This window comes from Bos mutus, chromosome 10, assembly GCF_027580195.1.
Source record: "Bos mutus isolate GX-2022 chromosome 10, NWIPB_WYAK_1.1, whole genome shotgun sequence".
Taxonomy (NCBI): domain Eukaryota; kingdom Metazoa; phylum Chordata; class Mammalia; order Artiodactyla; family Bovidae; genus Bos; species Bos mutus.
In genome coordinates, this window is record NC_091626.1 from 43,393,221 (window position 1) to 43,406,472 (window position 13,252).

The 13,252-nt window shown below is 47.3% G+C and overlaps 1 protein-coding gene across 1 annotated transcript in view; it reads left to right on the forward strand.

Moving 5' to 3' along the window:
* The window catches only part of SORD (sorbitol dehydrogenase), a 34,880-nt gene extending 31,627 nt beyond the window's left edge, over nucleotides 1-3,253 (forward strand). Inside the window, exons 8-9 of the mRNA XM_005899312.3 lie at nucleotides 1,351-1,472; nucleotides 2,405-3,253. Coding sequence (XP_005899374.1) covers nucleotides 1,351-1,472; nucleotides 2,405-2,570 — 288 coding nt within the window. The 3' untranslated portion in view covers nucleotides 2,571-3,253. The remainder of the gene's footprint in view (nucleotides 1-1,350; nucleotides 1,473-2,404) is intronic.
* Nucleotides 3,254-13,252: the final 9,999 nt, after the last annotated feature.

Genomic DNA, 13,252 nt, shown 5'->3' on the forward strand with positions numbered 1-13,252 from the left:
AAGGCATTGTCCTGTTCTTACACATGAGGCGACCATGGCTGACAGCACCGTCTCGGGGCCCACAGCTCAAAAGTACAACTGCCAGGAGTCACCCCTATACTACAGGCTTCTCTCCAGGATGTATCCTTCCCCGCGGAGACAAGCTGTGATGTGTGCTGTTTTAAATCTCTGTGGTTAGCACTTAGAATGGCCCCCAGTAAGTGCTTTCTACTGTTAGCTATAGTAAAAACTTAGCATGAGCAAATTGTCCATTTTTCTGTCTCTCACTACACTGAGCACCATGATCTCCCCCACATCTCTGGAGCAGGCTCAGCACTCATGTAAAGTTATGTGGAAGTTGTCAGCGGAAATTTTGCTCTCCTGCCCACTCCAAAGAGGAAATTGATGACTCCATTATGACTTATACCATTGAGGTGAATGTCCCTGGAACAAAGATTTCTAATTGCCAGCCTTCACATATAAGGCAGTTTTTATTTTTTTAAAGCATTTTAATTAATTATTTATTGGCCACACCACTTTTGGGATTTTTTAGTTCCCCCACCAGGGATCGAACCCGTGCCCCCTGCAGTGGTAGCTGGGAGTCTTAACCATTGGACCACCAGGGAAGCCCCTAAGGCAGTTGTTGAACCACAGAATTCCTATAGCCCTCCCCATTGGTATAGTGCTTGGTAGTTGGTGGCCCCTTAGAAATTTGACCCTCTGTCTTGTGGGTAAGTACTCTGGAGGAGAAAGTGGCTGACACTGACATCTGGTACTAAGTAAAGCTTTGAAAGATGCTCAGAGGCCGCTGAAGGGTCAGCCTTGGTTGCAGGGGAGATCCTCATTGCTCTCTGGAGAACTTTTGCTGTTTCCTGGGGTGCTGTGGGCGGCAGGAGATGCTCCCACTGTGCCTCCACTGGTAAAGTGCATTCAGGACCTTTAATGGAGACCGTGTTCACTCTGCTGCTCTGCTGAGTCTGGTTAACATGCTAAAGAGTTCAGCTGTATAAAAAGAATCAAGCTTTCTGAAATTTCTGGATATTTACCTATTTTTATGGCAACAGTGGGCTTTTCACATGGTGCCAGTGGTAAAGAACCCACCTGCCAGTGCAGGAGACATAAGAGACACAGGTTTGATTCCTGAACTGGAAAGATCCCCTGGAGGAGGGCATGGCAACCCACCCCAGTACCCTTGCCTAGAGAATCCCGTGGGCTGAGGTGCCTGACAGGCTATATAGTCCATGGGGTCACAAAGAGTCAGACATGACTGAAGCAACTTACCGTGCATGCATCCTCATGGCAACAGGGCTACTGTGAGTGGAGTCTGTATTTTCTCATTTTCTTAGCTTTCTGTCCTTACCTCTTCTTCAGGCCACTCATTCTGGTGGGACCCTGGTGTTGGTGGGGCTGGGCTCTGAGATGACCAGCGTGCCCCTCGTGCACGCAGCCACCAGGGAGGTGGACATCAAGGGCGTGTTTCGATACTGCAATACGTGAGTATGTTGTGGGTGAACCAGGGTGGCAAGCGGCCAGCAAGTCCAAGGGAGGCCCTCCACGGCCTCTGGGACCAAGAGGCTCTGCCTGTTTATTCATGAGAGGCACGCCTTGGCCGCATTGAGAGCCATGCGATATGATAAGGCCCCAAAGAGAGAGCATTCACTCCTGGTTAAAGATGGGAGGGCAGAGCTGACAGATCTGTAGGGAGAGAGTGAGGGAGGGAGATTATGAGGCATGCTCATCTTGAATGTCTTCCCCTCATCGCCCAGGCGCTCTCTTTTCCGGTTCTAAGTGGCCAGATCTCCATCTTCCTTCTTTAAAGAGAAGGAGAGAAACGAGGGCAACCACAAGAACTCCAGTTCCTTGGTTCTCACTCCCAGTCCCCAGGTCCCACCCTGGGAAGTGACGGGGTCTAAATAAATGCCAACATGTGTTTTGTGGCTCGATCCTCTCCCTGCTGGGGAACTCTGTCCAGGACCATCTTCCCCACCAGTGGCCCTTTCTCCCATTTTAGAATTTGTATCTGTCCTGTCAACAGAGTGCTGTTTTTTCCTGTAAACTCTGCCAAATGAGCTGCTACAGGGTGTGATTAGATCATCCTGGGCTGCCGCCCTGAGGCTATCTGCCTCTTCACTGTGGCTTACATATGCCTTAGACCTTCATGCCAGAGAAATTCTAGGCTTCATGGCAGACATTGCATTTGGGAACAGACTCTGTACTCCTGAATTACAAGTCATAAGATCATTTCCACCCATTGTTGGCTTGTAGAACCGACCTTGCAGAACCACAAATCTACAAATAAATGTGGTCAAAAAAAAAAAAACCAAAAAACTAGTAAGTGTGGCCAAGCTGATCTTGTGCTTGGTAGTTTTAGGGCCCTCCCTGTTTCCTCCTGAAGGTTGAGTGTAATGCTTGTGATCTTTTCCAGATGGCCGATGGCGATTTCAATGCTTGCATCCAAGTCTGTGAATGTAAAGCCCTTGGTCACCCATCGGTTTCCTCTGGAGAAAGCTCTGGAGGCCTTTGAAACATCCAAAAAGGGTTTGGGGTTGAAAGTCATGATCAAGTGTGACCCCAACGACCAGAATCCATGATGTGAATTGAGCTCTGTCGTTGTCCCCACTCTCAGCATGTTGGAGTTCAGTGGTTGACTGGGAGTGGTGGAAGTTTCTTTTGAGTAGTTAGAATAATTAAAATAATTCATTGTAAACAGAGAGCCGTACGCTGGGGAGTTGTGCCTTAAAAACACAAGTAAGATATGGCAGAACCAATACAATATTATAAAGTTTAAAAATAAAATAAAATTTAAAAAAATAAAAATAAAAAAACACAAGTAAGGAGAATTTGGGGGAACTTGTAGTCAGGATGACCTGTTTATGCTGATCAAAGTTCAAGTAGAGCAGAGCTTGGCAGGCAGGTGCTGGGAACTCCCCTTCTTCCTGGAGTACCTGGAAGTTGAATAAGGAAAGAAATCTGCCCATTGAATTCCTGCTTCTATTGTGACTGTGGCCAGATGGGAGATGGTAGCTCAGGTAAGAAGAGACCATTTACAACTTTATCAAGACTTAAGTGGCCCAGAAGCTGATTTTCACAAAAATCTGCAGCTCCGGGTTGAGGGTGAAAGGTTGTGAACAATTTTACTTCAGAGCACAGTGCCTCTCCCTTGACACTAGGGCTGTTTGGTTTTATGACAAAAGGAGAATAAGGGACTCACTTTCCTGGATCTAGGACACATAAAAATCGAACAAATAAAATCACAATCTCATGTGAAATCAAACCAGCTTGTATTCCTTAAATGTAGAAACAGACAAGGAACTTTGCAGCACTGCTCTTCAGATCCTGAGAATTCTGTGTGACTTACTTTGCAAGGTGAAGAATCACCTTCCCAATGTGCCCCGCCTGAACCCTTTTGCACATTTGGAGGCAGCCACTGCAGGCTCCTTTGTTACTAGGCAACCAGGAGGTGCCTACTTAAAGGTCCTCATGGGAGACCTTAAATCGTGTACAGACTAGCCCAGGAGAGTTTGGGCAGTACACCTGTCTTACCCCACAGGATTAGCATGCCCTTCTAGGCTCAAAGTTCACTAATGATTATTAGACAATTGGTTTAGTTTCAGTCTTTATGAGCAGGAAACTTTCCCTCCTCAAAGCCAATTAAGGGTCTTTGTACCTTTCTGTCTGAGTGATAGCTCCAACCTTGTCTGTTTTAATTATGGGATTTTCCTGGGTAAGATTGGGGTCTAAATCACACCATGCCATTTGTGACTTTGAGGTTACTGGTCACGAATGAAGATACAATAGCTGGGACATGATTTGGGCTACAGTCCTACCCCTCAGATCAGCTAGGGTTGGCAGGTGAGTTTGAAGAGGTTCTGGTTTTCTTGTGACCAGGGAAGGCTGTAACCAGTGCCTGGAGTTCCTCAAATTGATTTGGGTAATAAATTCTGCTTGTAGTACATGACTGCTGCCCCCATTTGTGGCCCTGTTTGGGGAGAAGTTGACTTTGGTTACCTGTTCCACGAAAGGAAGTATCTGGGGTTTTTGAAAGTAACTCATTTTCTGCATCAAGTACAATTTTCATTGACTGTTGAAAACTTAATGATCTCTAATCCTCACAGCAAGCCAAATATAATTATTTTACAACTAAGGAAATAGAGAATCAAGTAATTTGCTTGAGATCTCACACTACTTTTCGTTTCTCGTGTTATCTTTGGAGTTATCTTGCGTTTACACATAGCACAGGCACGCACTCAGGAGCCACACCACTTCCTTCCCCAAGTCCTGTTTAGGTAGGGCCCAACTTGCTGGCTCCCTTCTCTTAAAACTCTTTCCAGCTCAGTGATGCCCAGCGTTCTTGAACGTGGGCTGAGAAAGACTCTTCCCTTTCTAGATGGAAGTCTTCCAATAGAAATACCCCTAAAGGAGGTGGCCTCACTATGTTAAATTCACAAGTAGCCACTCTTCCTCTGACTGTGATTTGGCGGAGAGAGGAAGCCACTGAACCTGAAAAGGACTTAGGAGTTGCAGTGGGGACTCCTGGAAAGGCAGGAACACCAAGGACAAAAAACGTGGCTCAGTTCACAATGGTGATGGGGCTAGATCTTCTGTGTTAAGGCCTTAGAGCCGCTACTCCCTGGTCTGTTAAATGGGCTTCCTGATACCTCCATGCAGGCAGTTTCAAGGAGTGAATGGGCTGACTGAAAACAGTTCAGGAAACACTTTCCATTTCCAAATCCTCCCAGAGCTTTACCTACTGTGATGTTTCACAGCTTCCCTAGCAGGGGCAGAGAGCCTGGTTGGTGGGAGAGGAAGTGGTATGGGATGAGGGGCCAGCAAGTCCTCCAGGTGGCAGAGGACCCATGTCAGTGAACTGAGCTGGTGCTGGGGCCCCTTCTTCTCTGCATCCTTATTAAGATGTTCCCTCCACTGTTTGGAAGGGGTTGCAGGAAGCCCAGAAATTCATTTCTCCTGCCACTTTCCCTAGATATTCAATAAATATTGATTCAGTGAATCAGTTCCGGAAACAAGAATAGGAATTCCCCACGAGCTCCCCAAACTTGGGTGGCCTTGCCGGACTCTGTGTGCTCTGTCACTGATGTGTGGCACCGGGTAATACTGAGGACCCCACCCAGCCGGCACTCCCAACTTGGGTGGAGACCTGAGAAGAAGGACCCTGCCAGCAGGTTAAAGGGTACAAGGGGGAGGCTGCCCCCTGGACCTCAAAGGAGATGGGGACACAGCTCCAACCACTTCCTCTTGCTGTCCACATTTGGCTACGGTGGATGCTGTCATAAGTCACTTCTGGATCTCCCGTCCCTGGGTGTCAGGCCATCCCAGTCACTTCTGTGTAGCACAGTCCTGCCTCTTCCTTCCTGGTTCCTATCTTGCTCCCATTGGGAGAGCAAAGGAGTCTCATGGGAACTCGGTTGGACCAGAGGTTAAGAGTTGGGGGGAGAGACAGAATTTACTGGATATTTGCCTTTCCCCAGAACTGTCCTCTGTACATGATATCAGTCTGGGCTTGGAGTACAGAAGCCAATATACAAGACCCACATGCCTGGGTAGCAGGCAGGTCTCCAACTTCACTGTCACATCCACACACCGAGGTCACTGAGGTCCTTGAGGGCTCAGGGAGGGCAGCAGTGAGGTGGCCTGGCTGGGAACTCATCACCCGAGGGGAGCATCTGTCAGGCAGCAGCAGAGGTTCTCCGGTGCAGCCGCTGCCATCCTGAAGCACCACAGCTGCACTCCCACGGCCTCCCTGTCTCCCTCCTGACTGTCCTCTCTGCTTAGAGCCTCTCTGAGTCAGACCCTGAGTTCCTTCCTTGGGTACCTAGAAGTGGTAACAGGATTCATGTAAGATGTTTCTGCCAAAAGATCTTTCAGTGGATCTTATCATCAGCAGGAGCTTCTTGAAGGTGATGTGTTGGAGAGAAGCCTCTGTCCTCTAGGGTCTTGCAACCATCAGGCCTACAAGAGGCAGCTTGTTGTGAAGGATTTGGTGCAGGAGTCCTGGGTTGTATCTAATCCCAGGCCTGCAACTAACTCACTGTGTGACTTCCCAAGTCACTTTCCCAATTCAGGTATTGGTTTCCTCCATTGTTCATGGAAGGGTTGCGCTGGTCTCTTTTGAGTGCTGATATTTAACAAGGTTCCCATCATCCAGAGGCCCTGTGGAGTAAGGACCCCTTTAGGGGTGTCCCTTAGGCTCTAGATGTGAGTGCTCTTCTTGGGTTTCAGTTCCAGTCTTGTCTGTATGTTAATGGGTGGCTGGAGGGAGGAGAAAGGAGCTGTCTGTAGGAACACCCAGGTTCTTGGCATCACCTTATTCTACTCCTTAGCCTCAGGCTCTCAGGTGTGATCCTGAGGTGGAGGTTGCAGGCCCAGAGCTGGGCCTGGGGAGGTGTGGCCCCATCGTTGACTTCCCTGTGTGTGGGCAGAGGCACAGCCTGGCTGTGGTTCTCCATGTAGGATCTCCAGGAGGGGGAGCCTGATGTGGGACTTGGTTCCCTTGCTTAATGGGGACAGCCTCAGCAATTGTAGTTATCCTCCCATTGTGGGTCATCCGCTGGGGGATGTGTGACTTGACTATCCTGCCCCTCCTAATTGTCTTGTTGTGAGTCCTTTATTCCTTTTTTGGCTGTGCTGGGTCTTCATTGCTGGCCTGTGGACCTTCTTCAGTTGTGGTGCAAGGACTTCTCGTTACAGGGTGCAGGCTTCTCTAGTTGATGATTGAGAGCTCTAGGGTACCTGGGCTTTCCAGCTGTGGTGCACAGGCCTAGCTGCCCTGTGGCACATGGAATCTTAGTTCCCTGACGATGGACCAAACCTATGTCCCTTGAATTGGAAGGCAGACCCCCAACCACTGGACCACCAGGGAAGTCCTGTGATTCCTTCTTTACATCTTTAGTTGTAGATCTTTTCTGCTAGTTTTCAGGTCTTTCTCATTAATAATTTGCTCTGTAAATAGTTGTAATTTTGGTGTGCCTGTGGGAGAAAGTGAGCTCAGGGTCTTCCTACTCCACCATCTTGGCCACTCCCTTAACTGTGTCATACATCATCATTCTACATCACCATATCCCATCATATGGATGTACCATTATTTATAAAGCAAATCACAGTGGTTTGGATATTTGGATACTCTGCAGGGTTTCGAGCTTATGATAAAGTTTCAATGACTATCCTTGTACATACATTTTCATGCTTCTAACTTACTCTTTCCTGAAGTTGTATTTTAGAATGACAATAGCTGGGTTGAAGAGTTTACACCTTTTAAAGGTGTCTTGGTTAGAAAAGAAAACAGAATATTGAGACCACCTAAGAAAATCTGAGTTTGGGTGTGCCTGAGTCCACGTACAGTGTTGGAGGACTCTGCAGAGTAGGAGAGCTTTCAAAGATGGTGTCATACAGCCACTGGTGCTCTGGCTTCAGGCCAACCCTGGGAAAGCTGGAGACTTGGGCCTCCACCATCTGTAACCTGAACAGGACACCATTTCTTCAGGCCTTCATCTTCGTATTAGTAAACTCAGTATCCCTTGTAGCAGGATGTGAGAACAAACAGCCCCTGTAAAGGGCTGGCGTAGGATTCATGGGGAGCTGTGACTGGATCACTGTGGAGCAGGGGACCCTCCCTGTAAATAAGCTTATACTAGAAGGCTCTAGACAGAGGATGAGATGGCTGGATGGCATCACTGACTCGATGGACGAGAGTCTCAGTGAACTCCGGGAGTTGGTGATGGACAGGGAGATCTGGCGTGCTGCGATTCATGGGGTCGCAAAGAGTCAGACACAACTGAGCGACTGATCTGTATCTGTAGAAGGCTATCTCCGCTCCACCAAACTTCAATGCCAGGGCACTCTGAGAGATATTCACTTCAGTAAGTCACTTGGAGGAAGTGAGGATGGTGTGTATAGAATGTTCCTTTTGGGCCCTGACTTCTCTTATATATGCAAATCAACGTGGTATAGAAAGAATTCAAATAGTTAATAAGATGCAAATCTTGGATTCTCAGACCTTGCAGACTGACAGTTTGTAGTACTCTTTTGGAATTTCTGAGCAAGTGATTAAAATACAATTGTCACATTGCTTTTTTAAGCACATATGTATTTAACGCTGTGCTTATATATGTAGCTTAACAATGTAGATTTTCAAGTTTGCTTGCATATTTGTGTCATGTGTTTTCAGAAACACTAAAGTGAGTCATTTCCCTTGTCACCCTCTAAATGGGATGAGATAGGACTGCCAGCATTTATAATCTCAAGGATTGATGATTCTAAGGAACTTCTGGAAAAACTGCTAAGTAAGCAGAAGAGAGGAAAACATATGAGTTTAGAGGGAGTGAATGAGGAAAAAGCTCAGAGGAAATGGAGCCTGTAATCTAGGGTAAGGTGAAGAAAGTGACTCAGCTGTGACCTTTGGAAACTGGGGCTGCTTGTTCTGGGGAACAACAGCTGGGCTTACAACACATCACAGGGGCAGATAGGCTCTAGCCAGAGCTCCCCTGGGCACCCCAGACTTGGCTTCCCCTGGTGAAAAGTATAGTGAAAGTATTAGTGGCTCAGTTGTGTCTGACATTGCAACACCATGTACTGTAGCCTGCCAGGCTCCTCTGTTCATGGGGATTCTCCAGGCAAGAATACTGGGGTGGGTTGCCATACCCTCCCCCAGGGGATCTTCCTGACCCAGGGATCGAACCCAGGTCTCCTACATTGTAGACAGATTCTTTACTATCTGAGCCACCTACCACATACAAAATTCCCACATCTTGCTGCACACCCAACAAAACTAGAACTTGGCTGGTCCCTAAAGCCATACTGCCTCTTCCAGAACAGGGTTCCAAAGGGAGTGAATCTTCCAGGGGAAAGACAGATATTGCTGGGGTTGGCTGAGGAAAAGTTTTCTGTCATTCAATATGCATCTTGTCATTGGCCCAACTACCAGAGAAGCTCTCCTGCATTTGGAAGCGGTGATAAAGGAAGAGGCCAGTGGGGTGTTTGGATGTCTTGGGCTCCCCATAGAAAGAAAGAGGTAGGTAGTTACATGTTAGGCTACTACATTTTCTTATGACCTTGAGCAACTCAAATTCTAAAAACCTCGGGTTCCTTATTCTTTAAGTAGGAAAGATAACACCTACCTCAGGGTGGTCACAGGGGCAGAATGAATGGCTCCATGACTGTGGCCCTGCCCCTTCCTCACCAAATCTCTTGTCTTCAGCTGGTAAATGGGCAGGGTGGATGATCCCCAAGGCTTTTCCAGCTCTGTGCCTCAAGTTTGCAAAAGTGCTTCAAAGAAGTTCCCAGAGTGACAGGAAAGGCTCAGCCTGCCCATGACCCAGTGTCCTCTGCTTTTCCATAAACCTGTCAGGGCTAGGAGGAGGAGATGGCACCTAGACGTGGAGGCCAAGCAGGACAAGTAGGAACCAGGTAACTGCATTCAGTAGCTCCCTTTTATCTGCCTGCCCTGCTCTGCCCCTGTGAACACCCAGGGGAACCCTGCACCCAGGAGCCCTAAGTAAGTGATTGGTCCCTACTGGCTAGGGTCTCCCTAAGGCCATGGCTATGCCTCTTACCCACATTATGGAGGTACCCCTCAATGGCTGGTGCAGTGCCTGGTGCTCACAGAGGGAGCTCTGGGAGTGTCTGTAGCCTGATAAGTAGCCTAATCTCACTCTGAGCTCTGAGCCATTGCTTCTCAGCAGTCGGCCTGAACTGATCCCAGAGCAGCTATATGTTCTCAGCATGTTTCACTGGGTAGCAGAGAAAGGACCTGGGGGTATGTCCAGAGCAAGAGGAGGGCTCACCTGCTTTTAAAGCCCCCTGCCCTGGAGACCCATCAGAGACAGCCTGGGGTCCAAATGAGATGGGGCAGCTGAGTAGGATCTCATTGAAGAACAAGGAGTGAGACCAGCTGCCCCTTTCAGACCTCTTTGGTTTTAAGGGGGCCTGTGGGGACCCTGTGGTATGATAAGAACAACTCTGGGCCACAGGCAGAATCCTGGGTTCTGGATCCAGCCCCCCCCCCCTAAGTTTAGGAGATCCATTTAGTTTATTTGTGTGTTCCTAGGCATCTGTCATCGGAGAAGGCAATGGCACCCCACTCCAGTACTCTTGCCTGGCAAATCCCATGGACAGAGGAGCCTGGTAGGCTGCAGTCCATGTGGTCGCTGGGAGTCGGACACAACTGAGCAACTTCACTTTCACTTTCATGCATTGGAGAAGGAAATGGCAACCCACTTCAGTATTCTTGCCTGGAGGATCCCAGGGACGGGGGAGCCTGGTGGGCTGCCGTCTATGGGGTCGCACAGAGTCGGACACGACTGAAGTGACTTAGCAGCAGCAGCAGGCATCTGTCATAGGGGCAGTAAAACCTCTCAGTAGTGTCATCTATGCAGTAGGGTACTAAGCTGCTGTGGAAAAGAATGAGGGGATAGGTATAACAGCCAACCTCTTGAATGTTTACTATGGGCCAGACTCTTTTTAATTAATTAATTTATTTATTTTTGGCTATGCTGGGTCTTCATTGCTGCTAGTGGACTTTCTCTAGTTGCGGTGAGCGGGCCCTACTCTTCATTGTGGTGCACAGGCTTCTCAATATGGTGGCTTCTCTTATCGCAGAGCATGCGCTCTACGATGCACAGGCTTCAGTAGTTGTGGTGTAGGGGCTTAGTTGCTCCACGGCATGTTGAATCTTTCCAGACCAGAGATCGAACCTGTGTCACCTGCATTGGCAGGCAGATTCCTTATCCACTGCGCCACCAGGGAAGTCCTGGGCCAGACTCTTTTCTGAGAATGCTAGGTATCTTAACTCATTTCAACCTCACAACAACCCTATGGGATTAGTATTCCTTCCATTATAAACCTGAGAAAACTGAGTTACAGAGATTAAATAACTGCCTCAGATCCTCCCCGACCCCATACATACATATGTTTGACTGTGTGTGGGGGAAATTGTTTAGAAGGATAGAAACCAAACTGTTAATGGTAGTTCACCCCAGAGGAGAGGATTTGAGGGAGGTTTCATGGTGTCTGAGGGGAGGGGAACAGAAGGACTTTCATCATTTTTTTATCTCTATTAGTTAAAAAAGTTTGACCAGTATCATTTTAAAAAGTGAATAAGGATGTCACAATTCACTGTAGCTTTCAGAGTCAAATGAAGAAGTGCATGAGCCGTATCATGAACTCCCAAAACAGAGGACACACTCCATTCCCAGAAATCCTTCAGCTGCAGCCAGTTCCAAGGAGCATGGAGAGGTAGGGAGCCACCCAATCTTGATTACAACCCCACCCCTGACCCCTAGAAGACCCTTGGCAAGCTGGGCAAGTTGATCTGTTATATCATGGGCCCAGGAGTCACTTGAGAAACCTCAGGACCATAGGGTGGAACCACGGGTCTGAGAAGTGAACTGTTTGTCTCCTTGTGTTATCTCTTGGTCTTCTTAAGTAAATCATGTCCTTTATCTGATGACTAAGGGAGTAACCATTCTTATGAGGGCAGTAATTGGCAAGTCTTCCCTCTAGTTCTGGATGCCTGCATCTTTTGGACTTAGCAATGTTTTGTGGACTCCCTGACACTGAGTTCTGTTTGTTGGTTTATTTTTCTTTTTAATTTACTTATTTTTTAACTGAAGCATAATTGCTTTACAGAATTTTGTTGGGTTTTGCCATACATCAGCATGTTTGTGTCTTTTTTAATATAGTTTAAAATTTTTTTTGGCTTTGCTGGGTCTTCATTGGTGTGCAATCTTTCTCTAGCTACAGAGAATGAGGGCTACTCTTTAATGCAGCACTCAGGCTTCTCATTGCAGTGGCTTCTCTTGTTGCAGAGCACAGGCCCTAGACACTGTGGCTTTAGCAGTGGGACGCATGGGCTTAGTTGCTCCCCAGCACCTGAACCCAGGCCAGGTGAGGCCTGTTTCTTATAAAGTGATCCTTCGTTGGGGTCACTAGCACTGATGAGGTAACCGTGTCACACTGATGTCAACAGATCCAAAGGTAAAAGGAATTCACAGATGTTCTTTCCTTCTAGAGATGCCATCTTTAGGGAGGTCTGGTTGTGGAAGGGGAACACAGCTCAAGTCTGGACCAGTAGAATGTGGACTCCAGCCCAGAGATGAGTTTGTACAATTGACCCTTATCCTTCAAGGATGGTTCCCTCCTCCAGAGACTTTTCCTAAACTCTCTCACAGCTCTACCACTTATTTTGGTGTTTAATCAGTTATTTATTGTGTGATGTAATCTATGTACCATAAAGCCCGAGAGAATCTGCTCTGTGCCCAGCACTTTGCTAGGCAGTGGAAAAACGACAGTGAACAGCAGGGGCCCAGGCCCTCCCTTCTAGGAGTTCACAGCATAACAGGAAAGACGGACCTTGAACAAGCACTGTGCTTGCAAGTGTAATGAGTTACTGCACTTTCTCCCCAAAGCTGGACTGATTTTTCACTCCCAGAGGGCTGGGATGTGTCTTGCAGTCCTTTTGAGCCCTGTGGGATCTAACATGACCTGTCACAGCAATTGGTCAATAAATGCCATTTGAATAATTAACAATGAGAAACAGATTATGAAAATGTTTAACTGTTTCTTTTCTTAAATTAGGTATATATGCTCAGTCGTGTCCTACTCTTTTTGACCCCATGGACTGTAGCCCACCAGGCTCGTCTGTCCATGGAATTTTCCAGGCAAGAATACTGGAGTGGGTTGCCATTTTCAACTCCAGGGGATCTTGCTAACCATGGAATTGAACCTGCGTCTCTTGAGTCTCCTGCATTGGCAGGCAGATTCTTTACCACTAGTGCCACCTGAAAAATAATATTTATATTAATTTCAAGTATACAACATAATGATCCATATTGTGAGACGATGACCACAGTAAATCTAATTAACATCTGTCACTGTATATAATTACAATTTTTTTTCTTGTAATGAGAACTTTAAAAATCCACTGTCTTAAAACACCTTTCAAATATGCAATACAGTATCATTAACAATAGTCACCATGCTGTAGTTTGGGGTTTTTTTTTTTAATAATTTTATATATTTTTGGCTGTGCTGGGTCTTCACTGCTGCACAGGCTTCTCTCTAGACGCAGCGAGTGGGGGCTACTGTCTCTGGTTGTGGTGTGCAGGTTTCTCATTGCAGTAGCTTTTCTTGTTGCATAGTGCAGGCTCTAGGGTGTGTGGGCTTCAGCAGTTGCAGCGAGTGGGCTCAGTAGTTGTGGCATCCAAGCTCTAGAGCACAGGCTCAATAGTTGTGATGCATGGGCTTAGTTGCTTTGAGGCAT